We start from the raw sequence: 27,501 nt of genomic DNA, 5'->3' as shown, positions 1-27,501 counted from the left end.
CTGAACTGTGGTTAAGGGTGGGGGAAGTCTCAGTCTATCATAGTCCCAGGGTCCAGCTTAATCTCTCTGCCTCTGACTTTTCAAGCTTGCTGCCAGCAGCCCCTAGGAGCCTTCCCTATGGGCTCTCAGTCACAGGTCACTCTGCAGCTGGAGTGACCCAGGTAGAGGGAGCATGGATGGCAGAGGCTGCAGCTCTGTGGTTAGGGCCATTCACCATCTATCTGGAGCCTGACTCCTGAACTCTAGGGTCAAGAACCCCACGCTTGACTGCCAGACTGGAAGCTGTGGACTGCAGTCATGGTGGCTAAGAAAGACCTGGCAGGTGGGCAGAAACAGGGACAGTCTGGAGGCCTTTCCTGGCTGGCCGCAGCTTCTCCCACCAGCTCTCTTGCAGAGCCCGCCCTCATCATTGCAGCATCAACAGGCTCTCTGTTCTGCTCTACTTCCAGGTGGGAGGACCCGTTCTTTACTGAGATGACAGGATGGAAGGGGTTTTCTTGGGGAACCAACAGGCGGTGCTCCCCTCATGTGGAGGTGACCACTTAATTGGTGATTAACAAGCAGGGCAGGGGCTTGGCAAGAAAATGCAGTCTGAGGGGAGCTGAGGGGGCTTCAAGGTCAGCTCCTCAGCCAGGCAAAGGTCAGACCTGAGAAGCACAGGGAGATGAATGGGCCTCACTAACTGGAGAGGCTCCACGCTGCAAGCTGGCTCTGGGTGAGGGCGCCTGGGCTGAAGGAAGCTCAGCACATAGACGCTTTGTTCTCTGCAGGGGAGGATGAAGGCCAGGCTGAGAGTGTGGGGAGCAGAGGGCTGGGGGGAGGCCAGCAGGCAGCTCAGCCTGGACTAGAGCCCTTTTCTGGTCTTGGGAATGCCAAGCAAGGAGGGCTCATGTTTTCTCTGCTCTAAACAAGCTCTCAGGTCTCCCTTCCGGGAAAAAGCAGGGACAGTTCCCTCTTCCCTGGGCTCACCAGGCTCAGACTGGAGAGGCCTGGAGCCACGGAAATGCCAGGTCAACCGGTAATGAGGGCAGGCAGGAAGCGATCCAGGGAATTACCGGGGTCAGGCGCCCCATGGCAGGCCAGGGCTTTGGAAGGGCGGCTGGCTTGTAATCTCAATTTGAGATCGGTTGATTTTTGTAGTCAGTTCCAAAAAAGAAAAGTCAGCTCTCATTAATCTGAGGGCTTTGGAGTGCAGGGGGAATGGGGCCAGGAGAGCACAGGCTGGGGGCTGGAGACAGGCAGGGATAGAGTCCCTTCAACCCCCACAGAGTCTCAGATCTGGGGCCCATGTCTCAGCTCCCTGATCTGCTTTGATTTAAATAGTCTGGATGTCCTAACTAGGATTTCACGGCTTTCAAAAAAAGTGCTGTCCTCACCCCAAAGACTCCTGCAGTTATGTTTCCATCTGCACGGAGCACCCTGCCGCCTGGGGGTGCCCTGAAGGCTGGAAGCACCTGGGTCCTTTGCGAGGTCACAGGGAGGGCTGCACTGGATGGCTGAGAGGAGCTGCCTTTACCTGGCTTAACTGGATGTGCCACCTCCCAGGGAGATGAGTGGCACTGGGTGAAGCCCTTTGTTCTCCCACTAACATGCACCAAGGAGCCCACGGTTGCTGCTGCTGGGGTCCACATACAGGCTGCAGACAGCAGGGGAAGCTCAGAGAAGAAGAAGCATTCAACTCCCACCACCTCTTCTCTTAGTAAAGGGAAAGGGGAGAGAGCCTCCAGAAAATCCAGGGGTACCCTAGGGCTCACAAGACCCAGGGAGCAAAGTCCATTAGAGCAAGGTTTTGGAGTCAGATTGACCCACCCAGTTTTAGTTCTTCCTAGCTGTAAACTCTGGGGATTCATCTGTGTGAAGCTTAGTTTGCCCATCTGTAAACTGGGGAGGGGATAAGATTAAAACGGAGAAAGCATGCTTGTTACCATATACAAGAACTTGGGTTCAAGCACACGGTGGGGGGGGGGGGCTCATGAGTGGGGGAGCAGCTGCGAGGTGTTACTCCTTTTTGTCTTTCCTTTTTCTCTGTAGCTCTCTCTCTCTCTCTCTCTCTCTCTCTCTCTCTCTCTGTGTGTCTTTTACCCTCTATAAAAAAAATGGCCACTGGGGATGGTGCAGATGTGCAAGTGATAACCCTGGTGGCAGAAGGAAAATTAAAAGAAGAAAGCCCATCACACAAGGTTGCCACAAGAGTCCAGGGAGATGATGCAGGCTCAGTGTCTGCACAGAGCCAGAGGTTGGAAAAGGCCTTTGGAGGAGGCTCGATGGCACTAGCCAGGGCGGCACAAGACTGTGTCCACATGCAGGATACTTCCCTGCCTGGCAGACAGGAGTAAGCATGTCCTTTTGGGGATGGACTGAGGAGGGGGAGAGGAGAGGCTGGCGTAGCCTTTGTGCCCTATTTCACCATAGGGCATCTCATCTACCCTGGGAACCTCTGCTTCTGGGGAGCTTCACAGGCCTCCAGGAAGAGAAAGTGACTCAAGCAAGAGTCTCTCACAAACTGCCCCTGTGGTCTGAGAATGTGCAGCCCACTGGGGCCAGACAGTGGCATGTTTGGTTGAATACACGTTACCATGTGCGAGGACTTGGGTTCAAGTCCCTGGTCTCCACCTGCAGGGGGGAAGCTTCATGAGCTGTGGAGCAATGTTGCAGGTGTCTCTCTCTTTCTCTTTCACTCTCTCTCTCTCACACACACACACACACACACACACACACACACACACACACACACACACATTCTCTTTCCCTATTTTTCTCTCTCCCTAAGACAAGGAAGAAAACAAAAGGCCACTAGGAGTGGTTGTGTAGGCACTCAAGCTCTGGAGACAACCCTGGTGGCAAAAAAAAAAGAAAAAAAAATGGGCTGGGGAGATAGCATAATGGTTATGCAAAGAGACTCTCATGCCTGAGGCTCCAAAATCCTAGGTTCAATCCCCCATGCTACCATAAACCAAAGCTGAGCAGTGCTCTGCCAGTCTCTCTCTCTCTTTCTCTCTCTCTCTGTCTCTCTCTCTGCATCTCTCTCAAAAATAAAATAAATAAAATACTTGGGGGGTGGACAGTAGCGCAGCGGGAAAAGCACACATGGCACGAAGTGCAAGGACCAGCACAAGGATCCAGGTTTGAGCCCCTGGCTCCCCACCTACAGGGGGGTTGCTTCACAGGTGGTGAAGCAGGTCCTCTCGATTTATCTCTGTCCTATCCAACAACAACAGCAATAACAATAATAACAATAACAAGGACAACAAAAATTGAAAAAAAATGGCCACCAGGAGCAGTGGATTCATAGTGCAGGCACTGAAACCCAGCAATAACCCTGGAAGCAAAAAAAAAAGAAAAAAGAAAAAAGAAAAAATTAAATAAACAAACAAGTAAAGAAAGGAAGAGAGCGAGAAAAGACATACAGTCCGTAGCTTTTGATGGGAGGATTTATGTTTGATGCACAGTCCTTATAAGAACCCCAAGGATTAACACCAAGACCACCACATATGTCAGATGCCCCTACCAAACCCATTGTAGAGATCTGGGGGCCATGTTGCTGTACTCGGAGATCATCTCTCAGCACCTGGGTGAGCCCCATACAGTGTGACAATACCCGTCAATCCTCTTGAAAGACAGCCAAGTTGGTAATGCTTTAAACACACTCTGTGCCTTGCAACATATTTAAAGTAGATTGGTGTCATAAATTTGGATCAAATAGGTACCACATGGGCTCACAACAATACTTGCAGTGTCTGGGAAGCATGGCTGGCCCCAAGCAAGGCTGGAGGCTGGGCAGGGTCTGCTGGCCACAAGGGACTTTGATCTCTAGGAGCTGGGAGAGAAGCCTGCCCTGCTGGCCTGGCTGCCCTTTGAGAAGATGCCAGGCAGGTCCAGCTGCCAAGGCTATAGTGGATGGAACTAATCACTAGCAAACTTCATCGGCCTGGAGACTTCTTTACTGAGGGCTATGCTCCATCAGCCCTGTGTTAAACGCAAGTCTGCACTTCCTGCATGCGTGTCAGAAAAAGTTATCGGCTTAAAGTTATTCTGCTTCTCCCTGAGGCAATGTGGTGGGACCATCGCCTCAGCATCTACGATGGTATTCCTGCTGCTTTCAAATGCCCTAGTCTAACTAGAGAGCACAGAGGGAGGGAGAGAGGGAGAGAGGGAAAGCTGGGGGGAGCATATGGTCTGGGCACTTTAGCTTAGCCTTGGTGAAACCCTCTGAACAGGCCTTTCCTTTTGTGCTGGGGTGAGAAGATAGGCTGGTTGCTGAGACTGAACTTTCAATTCCAGTGTAAAGTTAATCAGCTGTGCAGCCAACCTTAGGCAAATATATTAGCCTCTCTGAGCTCCTCCCTGTAAAGTGGGGGTTTGAGCTCTAAGTCCTGGGGCCTGGTGAAGACTCAGCAAAGGAAAAGTGAAGGTACTCTGGCTAAAGGAGAGAGGTAAAGTGTCAAGCCAGTCTGCATCTCAGCATTTTGATGCAAAGCAATGTTCTGCCCAGACATGGGGCTCACTGCCCCAACGGGGCTGGGCTGGGCAGGTGAGCTGGGTAGGTACCTCCTAAGAGTCAGCTGACCTGGAAGAATGGCTTCATGCCTGGGTTAGGGGAGGGGAGGTTGGAGGGGGGAGGATACACCTTCTGTTGCAGGCCATCAATTCCCCAGATGCCCTCAGGCCTCTGTGAACTAGTAGGCCGTGGCTGAGGTGAGGTCAAGACAGGGTCCCAGAAGAGAGAGACCACCTTTGGGCCTGTTGGCTTTGTGGGCTGGGAGGCTCTGGAAGCAGCTCCTGAATCAACCCAGTGACAGGCTGGAGAAATTCAGACAGCAGGAGCCTTCCAGAATACAGAGAGATAGTGGGGCCAGTGGAGGTAGCTACCCCTGGAGATTCCAGGAGAAGAGACTTCTGTGGAGGGGCAGTGAGGGTGGTCTGGCAAAGTAAGAAAGGGTGGGTGGCCAGAGTCAGGCATGGAGGAGAACTTGCTTGTTTCCTGCCCTCTGGTGGCTTACCACTTCTGACAAGCCCTGGAGGTGGATGAACAAAGATTACAGGCAAAGCTCTAGGAGAAGACTCTTTAAAAGGGGCCCACGAGGTCCCCCCAAAGTCATAGCCTAACCCCACCCTACCACCTGACACAAATGTTTCTCTTAACACATCCCAGGCCTGTAGTTATGGGTATGGGATCTCCCCATACCCATCCTAAGGTGCTCTTGACCATGAGGCAGTTTCCCCCTTCTGTAGGTTTCACCCATCAGCACCTGCTCTAGCCCTAAGCATGGCAAAAAGTGTGGGTCCCTTCAATGCCAGAGGCTTCTCTCCTCAGAGCTGCCCTTGATAGCAACACCATACTGGTTTGTAGGAGAATTCAGATGCCCAGTGTGGTATGGATGCCAACCATGGGCATCACCCAATCCCCAGGGGGAACTTCCTCTGTCCCCCAACCCTCTCACTGCTGGGAAGGGCTGGTCTGGCTGCTGCTGGGAAAGCTGACCCAGGGCCACAGCAAGAGGCGGTACATTGTGTGAGTCTGCATAAGTGGATGGGGGCCACCAAGAGGACTGTAATTTCCACTTCCTGTCACAAGCAAAATTTTCTGCTTATGCAGAACTAATTAAGATCTCTCAGGTCTCATCATCTCACCCACCAAGCACCTGTAAAAGCAGACGCCAGATCTCAGACCGTGAGGAATGTGCTTCTCTGGAGTGAGGCTTCCCTTTCCAGAGGTCCACCCCCTCTTTCCTATCTTCTCAGCCCTTTCTCATGCTTTTCCTTTGAAAGGTTCCAGAGGCTTTCCAGCTTGGATCTGGGAGGGTGATGGGTTGCTTCTAGTGAGGTGATCCCACAGGAAGGACCTAGTCCTGGACTGAATTCCTGCTTTGCCACCTTGAAGGCCTCAGTTTCTTCATGTGTCAAATGGGGGGAGAGTAGTACCAGGCTCACGCCATGGTGTGGAGATTCAAACTAGCACAGGCCACACCAGACAAGAGCCTGGAACACAGGTTGTGCAGCAAGTAGCAACTGTTATGACATTTAACTTTATTTTATATTAACTACAGTTAATGCAGTGACTGCCTTTGAGCCTTGGATCAAATTGTTTCCCTAAGATACCACTTGCCCTGTAGCCACGTGCACCCTCTGTTCCTAGATGCAGCATTCACAATAGCCAAGTACTGGAAGCAGCCTACTTGCTTGTCAATAGATGACTGGGCAAAGAATTTATTGGATATATCCTCTGTGTAGAACTACTCTGTAATAAATACATAGATAAATAAAGATGATATTGTGTCCTTTGGGACAAAATGAATGGAACTGGAGGCGATTATGCTTAGTGAAATAAGTAAAGCAATGGGAAACAACTACTGGATGGTTTAATTCATATGAGGAGTCTAGAGACCTGAACACATGGACTTGCAGAATACACACACACACACACACACACACACACACACACACACACACACACACATACATTTATATAAAGCCAGAAGCAAACAAAGAAACACAGTGTCTTTAAGTCTGTGAGAACTATGGTGCTATCATTGGGAAGGTGGTGGCACACCCAAAACTCTGATGGTGGGTGCGATGTGAGATTATACCCTGTAATCTTACAGTCTCATAAACCACTGTTAATCATGAATAAAAATGGGTTTAAAATCAATAATAGACCATTTTTCTTCAACTTTACTTTTTTGAAGGGTTAGATGCTGTGGTAGACTGCTAAAGGCCACCAGTGCTTTGCTACCTGGTGGAGAAGAGAAGGAAGAGGAAAAGGAGGAGGGGAAGGCGAAGCAGCTGAGTGACTCCCTACTCCACTGAATCATGGAAGTGGCCGTGTGACATGCTGTGACTAATATGAATCAGAAAACTTGATGCAAAGGAATGGTTTAAGAAAGCCCCTGTGTTGTTCAACAATTTGTTTGGCTTTGTATGTTAACTCTCTTTTCAGCCACCAGGTTCCGGATGCTGACCAGACTTCCCTGGACAGACGACCCCATCAATGTGTACTGGAGTTCCACTTCCCCAGAGACACACCCTACTAGGGAAAGAGAGAGGCAGACTGGGAGTATGGATCAACCAGTCAACGCCCATGTTCAGCGGGGAAGCAATTACAGAAGCCAGACCTTCCACCTTCTGCAACCCTCAATGACCCTGAATCCATACTCCCAGAGATAGAGAATGGGAAGGCTATCAGGGGAGGGGGTGGGATGTGGAGATCGTGTTATGGGAATTGTGCGGAATTGTACCCCTCTTATTCTATGGTTTTGTTAATGTCTCCTTTCTTAAATAAATAAAAATAAATAAATAAATAAAAATAAAAAAAAGAAAGCCCCTGTGTGCACTGGAACTTAGCTGATCCATGCACTGGGTCTCCCACACAGTAAGGAGACTAACTTACTGGAGATTAAGGGGCCTCACAGAGGTCAGAAGCACGAGTCTCACCCAGCTAATGCCAAGGACCAGACATGCCGATGAGGTCATGTTGGCCCCTCCAGCCTTTCCACTCATAAGCTGATGCTGGAGCCTGAGTGAGCCCTGAGGGTCCCAATAGAACTCCCATCATCACCTACTTGCAGAACAAGGAGAAAACAGCCATGGTTTCTAGTCATTAAGTTGGGATGGCTAACTGATACACCTGCTCATTGACTGGATTTGAGCTCACAGGCTGTCTTCACCTTGAAGGCTTCTCAAACTGCTCCCATCTTAGCCTTGACCTCTCCCCCTTCCATATTCACACAGTGCTCTGTGACTGTAGCACTTAAGCCTGATCACCATCACCAGGGCCATGTGTGTAAGATTTTCTGTCTCTCTGGCCTCTCTGGTTGCCAGAGATCAATATCCATCATCCCCACCATGCTCAGCACAGAGCTTGCCCCACAATGACCCTGGAATCTGGCTCCTGTCTGCCAGATACTGTGGGGATGGGGAGAGAGAAGGGGCGGCCTGCCTTGTCTAGACACAGCCACTCAGGTGGGAGAGGATGACTCTCCTGGGTGTAAGATCCCTGTGGACCATGGACTTGTCCAGGCACCCTCTGAACTCCTCCCAAAAGTGGAAATACCAGCCCTGATCAGACAACTTCAAAAACATTTTGAGGTTCATGCTGAGTCATATGTATGGAAACTATGTTTGTGTACAACCAAGTTCTGCCCCTAAACACTGTGAACCTGTGGGGACCCCAACCCCACCTCCTTACCTTCCTTCCATGGTGCCCCTGGATCCCTGGATCTCCCTGGGGAAACAGAAACCATTAAGAAGGGTTTTCCCATTGTCAAACTTCAGCTTGCACTGACCCTATCAAATGACCATCCCACTTCCTTCCAGGGACTCCAAAATCCCTCCTCTCCATTTGCACCCATCCCTGTAACTATAACAGAGATGGCTCGCTCCTTAGAACAAGTCCCTGCCCTGGAGAGGTAGAGGGATGGCAGGAAGAGCCAGCTGGGTAGAGACCGAGGAGATGTGAACTTTGGTTTCAGTTCTCTCACCCACCTTTGGTTAAACCTCCACAAGTGTCTGTTCCCCAGGGCTCTCAGCTTCTGCCTTTATAAAATGCTTGGGCAGCATCTTGGATGGAGCTTGACAGAATCATGGTAAGTGAGATAAGTCAGAAACAGAAGGATGAATATGGGATGATCTCACTCACAGGCAGAAGTTGAAAAACAAGATCAGAAGGGAAAACATGAAGCAGAACTTGGACTGGAGTTGGTGGACTGCACCAAAGTAAAGGACTCTGGGGTAGGGGGTGGGGGGAGGGGTTCAGGTCCTGGAACAGGATGGCAGAGGAGGACCTAGTGGGGGTTGTATTGTTATGTGGAGAACTGGGAAATGTTATGCATGTCCAAACGATTGTATTTGCCATTGACTGTGAACCATTAATCCCCCAATAAAAAATTAAAACAAAAAAAAAGAAAAGAAAAGAAAAAGAAAACCAAAATGGTTGGGTAGGATCAATGCTTTGTAGCTTCTCTTCCCCAAAGCTCTCGGACCCCTAAAAGGGGCCAATGTTGTGGACTTCCAAAAAGCTTTCCCAAGAGAATGGATAGCCACAATGGTCCTGTATAGTTCTGAGCTCTTAGTTTTTAATCACTCCAACTTGATTTTCCAGCTAGAATATAAGCCCTGTGGAGGGCAGAACCGCGCCCTCCCTGCCAATCACAGGGTGTCCTAAGAGAACAGAGGCATCTAGAAATAAGTCAAACGTGCTCCATCTCTCAGTTCCTTTCTCATAAACCGTCTTGCTGTCTTTCTAGGCCCTAGCGGGGAGTTCTCCATCACCATCACCCAGAAGCCCCCTCACCTTTGATCCAGGAGGCCCAGGTAAGCCCTGCAGAAGTAAGAGAAAATATTAGTGGGTGTTGGATTGTGCTGGTGTATGGATGGAATTAATTATGTCTCTATTGGAAGTTATGACGAGTTCTGGGTGTGCTAGAGAACAGGAGGGGTGCTGGGAGGTGGCACACCTGGTTAAGTGCACATACTGCCAAGTGCAAGGCCCCGGGTTCAAGCTCCCGCTCCTAACCTGCAATGCTTCATTAGCAGTGAAGCAGATCTGTAGGTGTCTATTTTTTTAAAAAAAATTTATTTATTCCCTTTTGTTGCCCTTGTTTTATTGTTGTAGTTATTGTTGTTGTTATTAATGTCGTCATTGTAGGATAGGACAGAGAGAAATGGAGAGAGGAGGGGAAGGCAGAGAGGGGGAGAGAAAGATAGACACCTGCAGACCTGCTTCACTGCCTGTGAAGCGACTCCCCTGCAGGTGGGGAGCCGGGGGCAACTGGATCCTAAGGCGGTCCTTGTGCTTTGCGCCACCTGCGCTTAACCCGCTGTGCTACCGCCCGACTCTTAGCAGGTGTCTATTTATCTCTCCCTCTATCTTCCCATCCTCCCTTCTTTCTGTCCTATAATAGGGGCAGGGGGGAATGGCTGCCAGGAGTGGTGGATTCACAGTGCTGGCACTGAGCCCCAGTGATGACCTGGGTGGCAAAAAACAAAAACAAAACAATAACAACAACAGAAACAGAAGTAGGGATCCTGGAAGGGCATCTGAAACCTGCTGAGGGCACATGGGGACATGGGCTCCCACCCCTCTTTAGAGCCATATAGGAAGTATGGGCATCTCCACTGTACCCACCACCCACTGAAAAATAGTTCAGTCAGTGGCATCATGTTAAATGGACAGTGTGGCTTGGGCCAGATCCCCACACAGCCACCACCTCCTAGTTGGGACCCTCCCAGGAAAACCAGCCATGCCCAGCAGAGCCTTGATTTGGCCTCTGGCCCTGCCTGCTTTCCTTCTGCCTGGGGCAGTGACTGCTGCAGCTAACCACAGGGCAGTAGCATGGCCCAGGGCCTGTGGGAGCCCCAGGCAGAGAGGAGCCAGGGAGCGCTGGCTCCACTGTGGTCTTGGGCAGAGGTCTGGATGGCAAACATGGACTGGAGAAACCCATGATGTCCTGGTCTGGTCTGTTTCAATTGGTTTAAAAAAAACATGCTTTCTGGGTTTTTTTTTCACCCCTTTATAAACAACCTGAGCAAAGAAAAACCATCTGGCTTGGGTTCAGTGAGTGGGAGCTCAGTGCCGTGAGGGGAGGACATTTGGTAAGGAAGCATTCTTTCTTTAATTTCTTTACTTATTAATTGGATAGAGACAGCTAAAAATTGAGAGGAAAGGGGGAGATAGAGAGGAAGAGAGACACCTGCAGCCCTGCTTCACCACTTGCAAAGCTTTCCCCCTACAGGTGGGGAGGAAGCAAATTTTGAGCAATTTTTTTTTTTTTGGTCTTCTGAGGTTTGGTTTAATTCCCTAAATATCACTTCCTTTCAGGTTTTCTGGTTTCCATCCTATAAACCTAAGGATATGAGAATTAATTCCCTCTCTGGGACCCTTGGTGAGGGGGTGTGTGGGTTGGATAGGGAGGTAAGGGTCATAGGAATATTAAAAGGGTGGGGGGGCTGAGCAGTAACACAGTGGGTTAAGCGCACATGGCGTGAAGCGCAAGGACTGGCACAAGGATCTTGGTTTGAGCCCTGGCTCCCCACCTGCAGGGGGGTGGGGGGTTGCTTCATAAGCAGTGAAGCAGGTCTGTAGATGTCTATCTGTCTCTACCCCTCTCTGTCTTCCTTTCCTCCCTCGATTCCTCTCTGTCCTACAAACAACAACAGCTATAACTGCAATAACAATAACAACAACAAGGGCAACAAAATGGAAAAAAATGGCCTCCAAATGGAGCAGTGGATTCATAGTGTAGGCACCGAGCCCCAAGATAACCCTGGAGGCAAAAAAAAAAGTAAAGAAAAGGAACAGTAAAAGGAAAATGTAAATATTTCAGATATCCTAATCATGAGGCAGGTGTGTGTGTGTGTGTGTGTGTGTGTGTGTGTGTGTGTGTGTGTGTGTGTGGTGTCACTTTTAGAAGGGAGAACTGGTTTCTGGAAAGTGAGGTATCCATTTTGGCTGAGTCACCCCCTGGTTATGCTGGGTGCCCTGTTGACCAGAGCTGACCCCAAGCCTAGAGGGACCTTATACTGAGCCTCAATATTGGCCCTTGAGACAATCAAGCGACCCAAACCTGAAGCTAAGCCACCTGGAATGTGGTCTTACTCACAGAGGCCCAGACACCCCAGTGTAGCAGCAGCTCGTCTGGGAGCTTACGGCAATGAAGGAGTCAGTGACATTTGTTATTCAGTGATGTTTCTGCTCAGGGACATATGTCCCAGAAGGAAGCTCACTAACTACCTTATATAGATGGGCCTAGCAGTCCTAAACCGGAAATCATGGAAGACTCCTGACTGAGGAAAGGGCATAGTTTATGATGTTAAGGGAAAAACAGAACAGCATACAAGCCACTATCTTATTCAGAATATTAGCAACCTGAAAACTGTTTATGTGTGGCAATGTCTAGGAAGCAAGATGGAAAGCCTCACCAGCATGTCAATGACGGTGAACTCTGGGGGGTGGGGGATGGGATAGAGAATTTAAAACTTCTTTCTTTGTGTTCTGGAGTTTTCACAATGAAGGCATGACACTTTTACCAGAAGAAAAACAGGTTTTTAAAGCCATGTGGAAAAAACATTATTCAACAGACTTTGTCCATAACTCTCAGCCCTCCTCCAGTGGTGCTTGACATTAGTCTTAGATTTCTTTCTTCCTTCCTTCCTTTCTTTCTTTCTTTCTTTCTTTCTTTCTTTCTTTCTTTCTCCTTCCTTCCTTCCTTCCTTCCTTCCTTCCTTCCTTCCTTCCTTCCTTCCTTCCTTCTTTCTCTTTTTTCTTTTGGTCTCCAAGGTTATCACTGGGGCTTGATGCCTGCACTACAAATCCACTGCTCCTAGTGGCCATCTCCCCCCTCCCCCATTATACTGGCTAGGACAGAGAGGAGGGAGAGAGAGAGACCTGCAGACCTACTTCACTGCATGTAAAGTGGACTCCCCCCACTGCAGGTGGGAAGCCAGGATCTCAAACCTGGACCCTGTGGGACCCTTGTACTATGTGCTATGTGTGCTTAACTGGGTGCACCGCTGCCCAGCCCCCTCCTGCCTTCTCCTCTACTAAGTTGGGCAGAAAAAGAGTTGGGCCTTGTCCAGGGCTTGAGGTGGGTGACTTGGTAGCTGCTGCATTGGCCTGTCACTTGTTTGTGCTCTTGCCTAGAGGGGTACCTTACTGGTCCCGAAGTACTAATCTTTGCCAATTCTCAGAATTTCCCACCTTCTTCCAGGGCAGCCAGGCACCCAGCTTGGCAGGGTGGTGGCACAGGAGTATGAAACCCCAGGTGTCAGCAAAGGCATGTTTTCTCAGGCTTCTGCCACTTTCAGGACCCACTGCCCCCAAGGCAGGTTTTATGTCCAGGGGCCAGGGGACAGCCATCAGTGGTTGGACCCTGGACACCCTCTCTCCATGTTTCTTTTTGGGAGGGAGAGGCAGGGGTTTCTTCCCTGGATGGCCATATGAGAGCTGAGGTCAAGGCCCCAGAAAGAGTGTTTTCAGAACCAGAGTGCAAGAAGGTGAAGGACAGAGATGGCACCTTGCATGGGTCACCTGCATCCAGTGAGCTTGACAAGGTGAATCTCAGCAGGCACCCAGATCCCAGGATGCTTCCGGGGGAACTCCTGGGGTGTATATTAAGGAGGAAGAGAGAGATGGAGAAGAAAGGGGTACTTACAGGTGGTCCGATGGGCCCTGGCAGTCCTGGGTGACCCTGAGGTCCGCTCGGTCCAGGGGGGCCTGGTGGCCCTGGTGGGCCTTGAATGCCAGCCTGGCCCTGTTCACCCTGAGATTTGTGGAAATAAGTGTTAGAGCCACTCAGAAATGGAGTGGAGTTCCCGCCCCAGTGCCATGCACCCGGTGAAGGGCTCTGGTGGGGAGGCAGTGATGGCATGAAAATGACAGTGCTGTGATGGTGACAGCATGCATGGACAGGTGGCAGTAAAGAGATGGTCAAGATAATAGGCCCCCAAGAACAGGGGCTTCGAGAGAGATCTTGCTGTGTGGACAGCTGGCCCTTGGGCTGTGGGTGGTGATGGAAGGGACCTGAGTGAGGGGACCTTCAGTCTGACCACAGGCCTGCTCCCAGTCTGGACAGAGGGCTTAGGGTCCCAGTCCTCCACACGAGTGTCCCTGCCCTGGTCTCTCTACATCCTGGCCTCTCAGAATAGGGAGTTGGAAATGAGTCTCTCACTTGTGTCACAGCTTTTTGTTGTCTTTGATTATCTGGCCCAGAGGTACAAATGAGATCCTGAGATCCAAGGCCACAGGGTTTTACTTAGCTTACTGCAAAATTTGGAAAGATTTGATGTAAACAATTTGGATTGGTGGCTTCTGATAAAAATAAATAAATAAATAAAAGCAAGAGGCCCGGCAGGGGTAGGCTCATAATCCTGGGACGCAGCTGGTGGGGGCTAGAGATGGGGTCCCCCCTTTGGGTGGGGCCTGAGTTCTGCAGTGTCCTCTGTCCCCAGTCTTTCTATTCTTCTCAGCAGCCTGCTTCTGCGATTTGGCCTCAGAGGACAGGTGAATTTGTGCCCTTAGCTTGGCTGGGATTTGAAACTGTACATTTCCCCTCCCCTCTTTTCAGTATGATGCTCTGAACACAGTCACACCCAACATGCCCATTGTGGCCTGAAGACCTTCCATATGGGCTTGGGAGGTGGGTGCTGAAGTGCCCTGAGGGGGAAAATAGAGCCCAACCTATGTGACCCAGACAGAATCTTCTTAGATCTAGACCAGATCTATTATGTAATCTTTTAAGTGACCTCTTGAGGGACATCTCTTATTTTGAAGGGACCACTCCCTGCAGATGAACTGTATATAGCTCAGAAGCCTGGTGTCATGAGAGTCCTGGGTTGTAGTGCAAGGAGATTGGGGGATGGGTGTCCCATTCTTCTCAGGGTGTCCTCTGGTGCCTACATGGCCCTCCTGCTTCCTTGAGTGAAAGGGAGCTGGGAATGGCACTTGCTACAAACTCTACAGACGGAAGCAGGGGTTGTAAATAGAAGCTCACAACCTCAGAATTTCAGCAGCACCTGCTGGAACCATCTCTCAGCTGGGATATGCTACGGCAGATGGCCCCCAGGACTCCTCCCTGCCACACCCTCTGAGAAGCGGCAGCAGGGCTCCGAGGGTCTCAGGCAGTGGGGCAGGTGCAAAAGTAGACCAACAGCTTCATGTTTAGCAGGGAAGCTGATCTCACTGACCAAGGCCACATGGAGGATTTAGGAGGCGCCTAAACTCAGAACTCAGGTGATTCTTTTTCTTTAATTAAGTCTCCAGAAACAATTGCTCACTGCCTAACACTCTGCTCTTTGGAAATGACAGTCCAACGCCATCAGCTAAGCACTTCTATCTCCTAGAAAGTGCCCTGTTTCAACTAACATTAGGCCTCATGTCCGAGTATCCTCTAGAGTCTGCCAAACCAATACTGGCTAATCGACAGGAAGCAGACAAATCTGTTGATGGGTGACAACATGAAATTCTTCTCCAGGCAAGGTCTACAGAGTAAATCAGCCCCATGCAGGACTTTATTCTTCACTCTCTACTTTGTAAATCAGGTCAGTGCAGCAAAAAAGTTCTCCCATGCCTGGCCCAGCCTTAAATGAGAAGCAGTGAGGTGCCTGGGCCCCTCTCACTGTCCCCTCCCCAGCTGTAAGATGAGAATGACGGATGATGGCACTCTGTTCTCAGTGGCTGGTGTGGGCTTACATGAGATAATCCATGTAGAATATTTTTCACAAGAGTACCTGCAACCCAGTGAGGGCTCAACAGGGCACAGTTCATGTAACTGAGGCCTGGAGGTAGCTGCTGGGGGCTGAGGCAAGTGACTGCTCTGAGAGCAAGCACTTAATGTTCCTGAAATGGGGTCTGGCATGGGGAGGCGTGGGTGACTTTGGGAGGGCCCAGGGCGTCTCTGAGCTGCCTGTGGGCCCCCTAAATATCCAGTTGTGCTCTGGGCATAGAGGCTCTCGAGGATTTGGCTGGAGTCATGGGATATACAGGCTTAGGTGGCACAAGGCTCATGTATCCTTGTGTATATTTAGCTACTAATTGGAGTAGCTTTTTAGTCTTACTCAGGTGCCCAGACATGCAGGTCCTGGGCTCCTGACTCCTGAGACAGCCCAGGTGGTGGTCCTGGGTCCTGTGGTCAAGTTTTCAGGGCATCTCAGAACCATACCACTAACCAGCTTCCCTAAGGTCTTGGGGGAGGCTGAGTGCATGAGTGGCAGCCGCTGGCCACCCGGCCTGGAGCCAGGCAGTGGGGAGACTGCTGCTCATGTCTGGGCCTCTGGCCTCTGTGCCTGTGGTCTCCTGAGCTTTCTGATCTGGTCTTTCTCAGTCTCTTTGGGTTAGTGATGCAGGAGAAGGAAGCAGTGGCTTGCAATGAGCAGATGAAGCTGCTGGGTGTAAACAGCAAACCCTGCGCAAATCCACTCACTCTCCAAACTTAGGTCACAAGTAGTTGTGTACTAAGCAATCTGCATTTCTAAATCTAAAGGGTGGGGGTTCAACTGAGCGAGCCCTGGAGGCAGGAGCTTCAATGCTTGGCTCTTGTTGTTTGTGTGACCTTGGGCATGAGCTCACCTGTCTGAGCCCCTCGATTTAACCGTAGCATTTAAACTATGCCCAGCACTATCCTAATCCTTCTGCATACACAACAACCCTATACAGTAGGAATTCTTGTCCTCATGTTATAAATGAGAAAGCTGAGGCACAGAGAGGTTAAGTAACTTGCCCCAAATCACATAGTCATTGGAAGGCAACTTACTTTACCTCTCTGGACCTTGAGTTCCTCATCTGGGGAATAAGGATGATCGTGCCTAATGTTTAAAACCACTGAGAGAATTTAATAACATCACACCTGCAAAATGTGTGACAGGGGAGCCAGACACAGTGACAAGCTTCTGTAGGGGACAGACTTGCCTCCCGGGCCTGAACACTGTGTGTGTCTACAGCTAGGGCACCCAGGGGCCTGCCTTTTGTCTCACTGAACTGTACAGCAGTAAAGCAAGTTTCTGGCTTCCTCTACACCCCCCACTGGTTGGTTAGGGTCCCCGGGCTGGAAAAAAACCACCTATGATCTCGGCCAGGTGGGGGTGTCTACCTGGAAGGTCCGCCTTTTAATGACTGGGGGTGGAGCCAGCCGCACTGAATTGAGGAGAGGCAGCAACTGAGGAGAGAGATGAGATGGAAGGCCAGAGGGCAGAGGCCCAAGATCGCAGGTGTTGAGGATGCCGAAAGTCACCAGGAGGACAGGTGGCCAAGAGGGAAGGGCAGAGAGGAAGAGAGAAGAGAGATTAGAGAGCAGGAGGTCCAGGGAGGGAAGACGTGATGGGCACTCTCTCGGTTTGTGGGGTGCAGTGCTGAGCTTGTCCCTGGAGGACACGGTGTCCCTGGGAAGGGTGAATGGCCCTCAGGTCTGAACAGCATTTCTGCACCCTGACTTCGAGAGTGACCCTCCGTGGCCAGGCCTGTTCTCCATGGCCATGCTGGGCTGCAGAGGCTGCCTGACACGTGACCCAGCATTGCACTGCCGGCCCCGCCCATCCCTGTTCCTGGGACAGAGGCCGCTGTGCTGAGGGGAGCAGACTCCAAGGCTCTGGGTAGGGAGCCACAGGCCCAGCTAAATTGGTACTTAAAACCAGGCTGGTGTGCGGCCTCCTCTGGGTTCTTTTTTTGGGTTGAAGGAGTAAGGCTGGTGTCAGCAAAATCTGGGGCGGGTGGTCAAGGACAGTGCCAAGCCCAGCTCCTAGGGGTGAGCTGGCCAAGGGTGTAGCAGTGTGGGCACCAGCTAAGTGCTACTGAGGTCTCACTCTGGGATTGAAGGGCTTGAAAAATAGAAGCTGGACGAAGATGTCTCCGGCATGTTCCACTGCTTTCCGGTGCGGGGAAAGCAATCTGCAACCACATTATCTAACGCGATTTTCTTGTTTTTGAAATTCTTCCTGTTTCCAGTCCTTCTCCCCATTGAAGCTGAGCAACCCACACTTTTAGGAAGTGGTTAGAACCCATGTGCAAACGAAGCTTATCATCCACCTTTTGTTTTTGAGAGAGTTTCAATTCTCCCAGGCCCCTGGGATGAGCATAAAAAACCAAGGGCTGGGGCTGGGTGGTGGCACTTCCAGTAGAGTGCACATACCCAGGTTCAAGCCCCTGGTCCCCACCTGCAGCAGGGAGCTTCAAGAGCGGTAAAGTAGTGCTGCAGGTGTCTCTCTTTCTCTCTCCTCTATCTCCCCTCCCTTCCCAGTTTCTCTCTGTTTATATCCAAAATAATAACACATAATAATAATTTAAAAAAGGAAAGAATCAGGGGCTACCTGGGATGGATGAAAGAGCCCAGATGTGGCCTCTGGGTCATCATTGCTCCCCCTGGAGCTCCACCCTCCCACCTTGGGGACGTGCAATGCTGGGCTCTGTGTCCAGGGAGTCTCTTGTCAGAGTGAGGCCCAGAGACTTTTCAGAACCTACCAACCTTCAGGGTTATTATCTGGTTGGAGCGCAGAGCTGCTAGGGTGCTGCTTAGGTACTCCTGGCGTGGGGGGCATGGTGGTGGCAGAGACAGGGCAACAGGGGAGAGTGAGTACCAAAGTCCACAGACCTCAGCTCCCCTCTTCTCAAGGTAGTCATCCCACCTCTTGCCAGCTCTGCTGCCATTGCTGGAGGTGCTACAGGCTGAGACCTAGAGCTAACCCAGATCTCTTGGCATCTTGTGGACTGGCAGGCCGGCCTGTCCCCCCCGTGCTCACAGATCCCACAGAAGCTTGTATTGGAAGGCCCCTGCTTTCCTACCTACCACAGATTAAATCAGGGTCTGTCAGCAGGGTCTCCAGATCCACCCTCACCCCTGCAGGCACACTGTTGTCCTTCTTAGCATCCTGGGACCAAGGTAACTTCTGGAACCTTCCATCCCTTCCCTCTCCCTCTTTGGTGTTGGCCTGAGGGACAGAAAGTCTCCTCTGTCCCTTGTCCCCACCCCCATCTTCTGCCCTGAGGTTTGCTCAGGATGGATGACACACGGCCAAAGCATCTACAGTTGTGTTGTCTTCTGCACGGGGGATGCATTTCATTGGGGGAACATAACAATCCTGTGAGCCCGTCGTTTCAAGTAAGCACAGCTGCCCTTCTATTATTGTCTCAGGATCAGGCTGGCTGGAACACTAGGGGCCCATGTCCATGGAGCACATGCCATAGACAGGCTGGTTCTGTCTGTGTGGCTGCTAGCCTGTGCCCCCCACCCCCGCCCAGCCCCAGCCCTGGACTGGCCTCAACTTCAGTCCATCCTCTCACATTTCAGGTCCACTATGGCCTCTCCTGGCCCGGGATCCCAGGGGTCTGGCAGGATGCCCAGCCTTCTGAGTGGTTGGTACTGCTAACCAGGCCTTCTGGAGCTTTGTGTTACCCTCTGTTCCCTCAACCTTGACCTCTGACCCCCCTATAGGACCTTTCTGACAGCAGTGGGCAGATAGGAGCCATATTGTTTGTGCTTCTGGGTAAAATGAGGCTCCTGGCAAGGCATGGGCACCTGATCTTTCCTCCCTTTTGCCTTATTGAGCGGCAATGCTGACCCATAAGATGCCAGACATTCGCCTAGTGCCTGCTCACTGGGGCTTTTGCTGGGGAGGGCAGTGCACCTCACCACCCTCCCTGCCCCAGAAAGCATGTTTGAAGGTGCCCAGCAGGACTAGAGTGGTCTTCTGGACTCTGCTTTCTGGGGGTGCAGATCAAGGAAAAGGAAGGAGCTGGGTGAAGCTGAGAAGGGATCTTGAGACCACCTTGCCCAGAAATTCCCATCCTGCCTAGAGACTAAGCCTCTGTTTTGAAAGAGGCAAAGCATACTTTCTGCTTGAATCAGTACAGCCAGTCCCCACTACCTTCTATCATCTTAGTCTGGGTTACTGGAAATAGTGCGTAATCCAAAGGAGTTCTAGAAACACACATGTTGGAAGGTTCAGGCCCAGCTGGTGTGGGGGCAGGCACATGGATATGCTGAGGCCGGCTCCGCCTCAGGTTCACCTATGACGCCCTAGGCATACTCCTGAGGACAATCAGCTGGGCTGGCCTGTCACCACCCCACCTCCAGCCCACCACGACGGCTACCACTGGCTGCGGAGCATAGAGGGGGCTGTCTGCACCTTTCCCTTCTGCTTTGAAGAACCAAGGGCCCCAGGGATGCATCAAGGGCTCACTTACCCGGTGTGGGTATTCTCCACATTGGCCCTGGGGAAGGAGAGGAAGGTGTTAGGCACTGACTGGGAGGGTTTCTGGAGCAATCAGGCACACTTACCAGTGAGCAGTGTGGTTCTTGTCTAAACTCTTGAAGGCAGGAGAACTAATTCCTTCTTTCCTCCTAGCTATCAGCAAGAAAGACACCTCATGCCTGCCCAGAAGTGGTACCATGGAGCCTGGTATAGGACTCCACTTGCTGTGAGGGCAGTGTCAGGAGTCATGTTCCATGCCTGGATGGAGGTGTCTGACCAGTGACTGCAGCACTGACAGGCACCCCTGGGTGGGAACTGCAGGTATGGAGGCAGTTTGTGGACCCTGGGAGATGCTCTCTCTAAAGGGGGTGGTGCCAAGCCTCTATGCCATCTGCCCCAGGGCAAGCCCACTGGAGTCTGCCAGAAATTCAGCAAGACAGGGTAAGCTGGAGGTCAGTGGACACCTTGAGGCCTAGGGGCTCATGGAGGTGGGCAGAAAGCCCTGTGGGCATCAGGTGGCCAGGACACAGCAGAAGGCTGAAAGGCCGTCTCAAGACTGGACAGACCTGCACCCGGAGCAGCCTCCCTCCTCACTCCCATGTGCTGTGGTGCCACTGGGAGTCCTGCCCTGCTGTAAAAGCAAGTGAGCAAAGAGCCACCTTGTTGCCTGCTTGGAGTCTGTTCCCTGAGCAGAGCATTCTAGAAGATCCCCATTAGGCTTACCTTTTCTCCTTTCTGTCCTTGAGGTCCCTACAAAGAGACAGAAATGAGATTTAGAAATGAAGATTTCTGAAGCAGCCCGAAGCTGCTCAGCTGGGGAACATTAGGATGAGGTACCAACCGGCTGTCCTTGGGGACCCATCAGACCCTGTGGGAGAGAACACACACAGTCAGTGGGTGCAGATGGTGGGTGGAATCAGAATGTTGGGTCTGTGCTAGAAGTCAGGCTACCAGGATTTTTGCAAAACACCCAGAATCCTAAAGACTGGTCTGACCTAACTGTGACTGAGAAATTCCAGGTGGTGCAGCCTTGATGCAGCACCTTCCAGAGAATGGGTGTGCCTGTGGACTCTCCCTCCCACCCCCCACCTCCAGACACCACCCTTCACTCACTCCTCCAGCTGCCATCATCTCATGGGCCCAGTGGGCAGGTGACTGCATCCACAGAGTGCTGCTCTCCACCTGGAGGGTGCCTTGCCTCCCTCCACCCCAACTCCTTCCTCCACCTCAGTCTGAAACCCACTGAACTAAAAATGCCTTCTGGAAGGTGATAATGTGAGACAAGTGAAGAGGCCAAGGACAACCACTGAATGGATGGCTTTGCTCATATGGATGGCTTTGCTCATATGTGGCGTATGGAGAAGTAAAACAAAATTGCAAAACCCCCAGTAATTCAACTGTTTCTAAGACTGTGAAAGCTAACACACACACACACACACACGCGCACACACTATACCCCTGAAATATACTACTTCAAGCCATGTTAAATCTCTAACAATAAAAAATATATAGTAAAAGGAAAGACTTTTTTTTGGCAGTGTAAGAGGGCCAGGACAGAGCTGCAGACTTATGGGGTTTTGTCTAAAGAGAAGAAGCAGGGAATTGACAACTGAAGCCATGTTCTGTGCCCCCTGGGACAAGCACAGGGGCCTTGAGGCTTCCTTCCAGGCTATTCTGTCAAGTCCTTGGGGCAGAGAAAAGAGCTCTGGGCAGGGAGTAAGGAGGACCCTGTTCTCCGAATGGCACAGTCTCCAGCTGGGTCCCTCAGGAGCCAGATGAGGGCTGGTGCTGAGGAAGCCTCACAGCTGGTGTGGAGGAGGGAGGAGTTGGGCGAGGACACCATGTTTGGGACCCAGTCTGAGGTAAGCTTTACTGGCCTAAGAGGAGGGCACTTCCCTCAGCCCGGGCTCCCAGATGAGGTGAGGGAGATGAGGCCCTGCAGCACAGAGAGTGGTGGCACTGGGATGTGAGCCCAGGTTTGTCTGGCTGTGACAGCCCAGCAGTTTCCACTCAGACACACTCTTCTGGACTGGGTGGGACCTCAGTGGACAGGAGTCTAGATTTGTCCCATAGCTTCTGGGATACTGAGGTCCCTTCCCTTACCATCCTGATGGTCTGTGAGGACCCATCTGACAAACCAGTCTCTTGGGACCCAAACAACTCAGGATCCCTATGGATGGGCCCATCTGGGGGGAGGAAAGAGCCTTCCTCTTGCTCTGAACTTGTCACATGAGGCAACTGTGAAACTAGGAAACTCCCAGAAGGCTCATGGGAGGGGGCAAGTGAACTTTTGGACAAGCCATGTGGTGACACCCCCCTCCACACATTCCTGATGCAACCGACTGTTTAGTAACGAGTTCAGCAGAATCGGATGCATCCAACAGGGAGTCAGACTACATGAGGTGGGGCCACCCTGTCTCAGGACAGAAAGAGGATGATGAGGGAGGAAGGGCCAGGGGTCTAGTCAAAGAGCGAGCACACTATGCCCGAAACTATAGGAGCTTGAAAGGTTGAAGTCAGACATCCCAAATAGTGGCCCAAGGGGCAGTCATGGTCCCCAGAGATAGGAGAGTGCAACAAAAATCTGGGCTTCGAGTTTCTCTCCCTTCTCTCGAGGCCTCATAGCGCACGGCTCTAGTGGAATAGTGGCTGTTGGTTGACTGGCTCACTGACCCTGTGCCACCTCATGTGCTAGCCTGCTCGTGTTCTGGGCGTGGCCTAAGCACCTGGTGGGAAGTCACTGCTCTTGCCCTTAGAGAGACCTTGTGAGTGATGGGGTAAGATGTGGCATCAGCCAGGGCTCTTCTTTTTTCTTTTACATTTATTTTTATTGCCACCAGAGTTACTGCTGGGACTCGGTGCTGGCACTATGAACCCATGGCTCCTGGCGTTCATTTTTTCTATTTATTTATTTATCATTTTCTTTCTATTTTCTTTGACAGGACAGAGAGAAATTGAGAGGGGTGGGGGAGATAGAGCAGGAGAGAGAGAAACAGACACCTGCAGACCTGCTTCACCCCTTATGAAGCAGACCCTTTGCAGGTGGGGAGTGGAGCCTAGAACCGGGGTCCTTGTGTATGGTAGTATGTGTGCTTAACTGGGTGCACCAATGCCTGGCCCCCTTCAGGGGTCTTCTTTAAAGCACTTGTGGGACCTTTCCCTTCATCATATCTACACCTTCTACTAGGTTTTGGGGGTTACAGTGTAGTATATGAGACAGAAGAAACCCCCCCACTTTCTGACAGGCAAGGACACAGGTAATCCCCAGCCCCCTCCACTGGATGGCTAGCAGAGGGGAAACCATCAGGGTTGGCAGGTGAGTGGGAGATGGACAAGTGATAAACAGGCTGAAGTAATTTCATCAGACATGGTGTTGAATTAATAGGTTGGGGGTCCCTGTGCCAAGCCAAACAGTAGTGTAATGGCTGTGTGGTCTGTCAGATTTTGATGGATCACTATGAGGCAGACAGGGTATTGACTGACATGAGCTCATGAGAAATGGGAGAACTCTCGCTCCCCTAGGTAGTTCTAACCCCAGGCAGACAGGGAAGAGTCAGTGGGTGGTTAAATGATGTGGGGATGAGAGCCCCCACAGGGGGTTTTAACAGGATAGAAGCCATTAGAGGCAGGAAGTTGGCTGGGGGATTTGATCCCCCAGTACATGTGAGCGATCATGTAGTGTCTCCTCTACTAGGTATGAACTCCAGGAGGGCAAGGACGGTCTCTTTTGCTCCTCTCACTGGCACCTGACACAGTGCCCAGCACATTGTAGAGACCCAGACAACAAGGTATTAAATGAAGGAGGGAAGCAGGGAAGGAGAGGTTAAACAAGAAGAGAGAAAGACAGTACATGTGGAAGGATGGAATCTGAGAACTGAGTTTGGATCTGAGAGTTTACAGGCTCTGTGACTTCAGGGAAGTTTCTTGGATCTTCTGAGCCTTATGTTCTGCAATGCTCAAAAGGGATTCAAATAGGATCTGGATCCTAGAGTTACAGTGAAGATCGCATGAAATAATACATACATGGCTCTTAACCCTGTGCCTTAACCACAGAGGAGGTTCTCAGTAAATGTTAGTTACAGCTAAGTCAAGAGGAAAGACTAAGCCCTGTAGGGAGCAGAGTTGCTGAGGGTCAGTTAGAGAGGCTGGCTAGGACCTTAGTCTCCCAGCCAACATTCCTCCACCTCTTTTTCTTTTTTCTTCTCCTCCTCTCCTCTCCTCTCCTCTCCTCTCCTCTCCTCTCCTCTCCTCTCCTCTCCTCTCCTCTCCTCTCCTCTTTCTCTCCTCTCCTTTCCTCTCCTCTCCTTCCCTCTCCTTTCCTCTCCTCTCTTTTCCTTTCCCTTTCTGCTTGCCAGGGCCTTGTGCCTGTGTGATTCTACTATCCCTGGTAGATTTTTACTCATTTTAAGTTTCAGATAAATATGGACAGAGAGGGGGAAAAAGAGGGAGAGAGAGGACAGGGAAAAACACCACTGGGTGTCCCATTCCTCCCTGTGCTGATGCAAGGATCAGACAAGCAGCTACCTCCCACTGCCCTGTCAGCCCTCTTTTTTTGCACAGTGCTTGGCTATGGTGAAATGAAGTCAGGCTACCTTTCACCACACCCCATGGAAAGGTAAGAAAATAGAGGTCTTACCAGCTCCCCTTTTGGTCCAGGGTGGCCCTGCAACAAGAAGAATGTGAGTGCCACATGCAGTGCTTACAGCCCAGTAGCTGTTTACATTCAGCTCTGCCCTCTATCTCCAACTGCTCATTTGCAAGTCTCTCTCTCTTGTTCACTGACCATCTGCTCAGTTCAGGAGAGAGGCGAGTCAGTAAGGCTGGGGTAGACACCATTCCTTCATGTGTAGGGTGCATGTCTGAGGATGCTGGGGAGATCTGGTCTCTTCCAAACCATTCTTTGCTAAGAGTGGGGGTGTTTCTTTTTTCCACAAACATGTGTCTCCCATAAACATGTGTCTGGAGTCAAAGAGAAAGGGTTGAGGTAAGCAGAGAGTGGAGCTATGGGTGGGGAGTCAGCTTCCATGAGGACTAGGGTGTGTGTGTGTGTGTGTGTGTGTGTGTGTGTGTGTGTGTGTGTGTAAGCAGGGGGTGTCCTCAACTCTGATGGGAGACTTTAGGAGAACAAGACAGAAGAAGTGCACTAGTGGTGCTGAAGAAAAAGGTCATGAGTACCCAGCTCCTGAAGTCAGTGGGATGAGCACTTCTACCCTCTTTTCTCTTCACTTCCTCTTTATCTCACTCCCTATTCTGGTCCCCTTCTAGGAACATTCCCAGAATCTCCACCTTTGCTTCAGATGCCAGTGCTTGGTGGATGTGCACTTGTGTCTGGGAAGGCCCACTGGATTCAAGGGACAACTTATTCCAGTCGTCCTTCTTCCCCTTCCCCACTGGCACTGAATTTCCATCCCACAAGCCTTTGTTCTATAACATTTTTTTCTTTTTCAGTCTTGCTGAAGGGTAAGACGCCTGGGTTAGAGACCTTGACCAAGTGAGATGAAGAGCTCATAGCCCAAAAGGGTTCACTCACAGGTTTGCCGTCCAGCCCAATCGGACCCTGAAAGCAAAAAGAGGCCAGTCTCACAAACGGGGGAGCATCACAGCTCTCCTGCCAGGCAGGCAGGCTGGGGCAGTGATTAAGACTACAACCAGTTAGAGTTCACATATGCTAGACCATGTACTAGTGATGTGAATATTAGCCTTAGTTTCTCATCCTAAAATGGGGGTGAAAATAGTAGAACCTTCCACAGAGGGATCTTACAAGAATAAGTAAGATGTCACCTGTCAGGTGCCCAACTCTAGGGAGGTTTCTGTGGGGAAGGGTCATTATTACTACCAAGGACTTTCTCCTTTTTTCTCCTTGAGGAGGGACAGACTGTGTATTCTTAGACATCCAGGGGCTGGTCAGTGTTGAGGTCAGAGGAGAAGGGGTGCTAGCTGCTCCCTCACCCTTCCTTGGAGCCTGTTTGAGCTGCTTGGGCAGAGGTCACATTACATCCACATGGCCACCTCACTGCCTCTTCTCAAAGCCAGGCTGCAGGTCTCTCCTCACAGGGCTGCATCTGTTCTGCATTCCAGGCTCTGGCTGGGTTTTACCAGCCTGTGACTCCACTCACTCGTTAGGGACCCACAGTCCATTATGTCTGCACCTCCTTCCGTGTTATGTCTGTACTTCCTTCCGTGCCCTCTCTTGCACTGTAAGCCATGCACTAAGTGACAGTCCTCAGCTGCTCTCCATGGGAGAGGCTCCCAAGTGATCCAGGCTTAGAAGCACAAGAACAGCTTCAGAGCTGGCCTCCCATGAGACTTAACCTTCCTAGGTCCAGAGGACACTGGAGACACTACCAACTCTGTCCTCCCCACTTACCGGAAATCCAGGAAAACCTCTAGTGCCTGGCTGACCCTGAAAAAAAAAAAAAAAGAAGGGAGGGGAGTGAGGTTGAGCAAGAAGGAGCAGTTGGAGTGAATCCCAAGTGTCTGGGTTTCCCCTGCTCCTAGGGGGTGAGCCCCACCCTCACTCCTCTGTGGTCATCCCCGGAGATGCTGGTTGGGATGGAGGTGAAAGATGGGAGTGCAATGTCAGAGAATTTCCTTGAAGGGCTAGGGGTGGGGAAATTTTGGAGGCGTCAAACATTCTCTGGGTCTTCATGGGAATTCGCCCCCAGGTGCCTTGAGTGCTCTGAACCTCAGTGTGTAGTCAGGGGAGGGGGAGTGGGCCTGAAGCATACCGAGTCCTCTCTACTTACACAGTCACTGCTCACTGCCACTTACTATAGGAAGGTTTGACTATCAGTGGACCTCAGAACCTGATCTCCAGAAAATGTGTTTTTAGGCCAGAATAATCAGCTTGATCACTTTCTTCTCACTCTAGGAAGCAAGTCCTCCTAGCTGGGGCGGCATCTCAGGAACCCCAATCTTTGTGGGATACAGAGCTGCACAGAGTCCGACTCAGATACATATTAAAGTAAGAGACCAGAAGTAGGTTTGCTGGTCACTATCCAGTGGCTTATGGTCAAGATTCAGGACTAACAAGATGTGTGGAGGCTAGAAAGAGCACAGGCCTATTCACCTAGGGCTGTGGGAGGGCAGCTGGGAGGTCTAGGAGATAGTGAAGAGACACATGTCAAGTAATCCCACGTTGAAGAGATAGCAAGAGCTGTCTCCTACTGCTCTCATTCAAGGCCGCCCACCTCCCATTAGACCCAGCAGTTTAGTTCCTTGCTTGTTCCACTGTTTTACCTGTTCTGAGCTCAGGCACACTGACTCACCCACTTTCCCCAGACACCTCACATCTTTTACATGTTTATGTCTGCCTGGGATCTTCCCTTGTCCAAGATGGACACAGTTGACTTCTGAATATTCTAATCCTATCTCCACCACTGACAGCTGAGTGACTGAGCAGGTTTCCTCACCTGCAGGGTGGGGAAAGAGGGGTCAGTATAACGTCAGAGTTCACTGAATTCTACTTCATTACATTTGCAAAATCTGTTGAAATCTTGCCACCATTATCATGCGTTTGTTGACTTGAGCAGAATCTGAAAGCACTAGAGAGAATAAGGTTGCTCTTGATCCAATATATCTTTGGATCTACAGAGGTTTGTCTTGGCCAAGCAGGAATTTCAGACTCAGATCTTATCCAGAGGAGGATTTCTCTGGACCCAACTGTGGTGAGCCTGAGACAGCTCCAGGCTGCCTGGGTCCTCATTGAAGCCAAAGCCCATGAGCTCACATGTTTCCAGAGGCCTCTGCTCAGGGGATCACACTTGGGGACATGGCTGGATGGGCTGGGGACCATGCCATCAGGGTGAGGTCACTGGTTGGGCTGGG

At 51.0% G+C, this 27,501-nt stretch overlaps 1 protein-coding gene across 1 annotated transcript in view; it reads right to left on the bottom strand.

The window, feature by feature from the left end:
* Positions 1 to 27,501, bottom strand: part of LOC103114489 (collagen alpha-1(XIII) chain) — a 90,615-nt gene that overhangs the window by 48,709 nt on the left and 14,405 nt on the right. Inside the window, exons 6-15 of the mRNA XM_060189939.1 lie at positions 26,042 to 26,077; positions 25,205 to 25,231; positions 24,311 to 24,337; positions 20,516 to 20,542; positions 20,398 to 20,424; positions 19,667 to 19,693; positions 16,581 to 16,646; positions 13,149 to 13,256; positions 9,290 to 9,316; positions 8,186 to 8,221 (exon numbers count right to left, since the gene is read on the bottom strand). Of these exons, the coding sequence (XP_060045922.1) occupies positions 8,186 to 8,221; positions 9,290 to 9,316; positions 13,149 to 13,256; positions 16,581 to 16,646; positions 19,667 to 19,693; positions 20,398 to 20,424; positions 20,516 to 20,542; positions 24,311 to 24,337; positions 25,205 to 25,231; positions 26,042 to 26,077 (408 nt within the window). The remainder of the gene's footprint in view (positions 1 to 8,185; positions 8,222 to 9,289; positions 9,317 to 13,148; positions 13,257 to 16,580; positions 16,647 to 19,666; positions 19,694 to 20,397; positions 20,425 to 20,515; positions 20,543 to 24,310; positions 24,338 to 25,204; positions 25,232 to 26,041; positions 26,078 to 27,501) is intronic.

This window comes from Erinaceus europaeus, chromosome 1 (assembly GCF_950295315.1).
Source record: "Erinaceus europaeus chromosome 1, mEriEur2.1, whole genome shotgun sequence".
NCBI classification, from domain to species: domain Eukaryota; kingdom Metazoa; phylum Chordata; class Mammalia; order Eulipotyphla; family Erinaceidae; genus Erinaceus; species Erinaceus europaeus.
The sequence above is the reverse complement of the archived record's forward strand: the minus strand, read 5'-3'. Positions and strand labels throughout refer to the sequence as shown.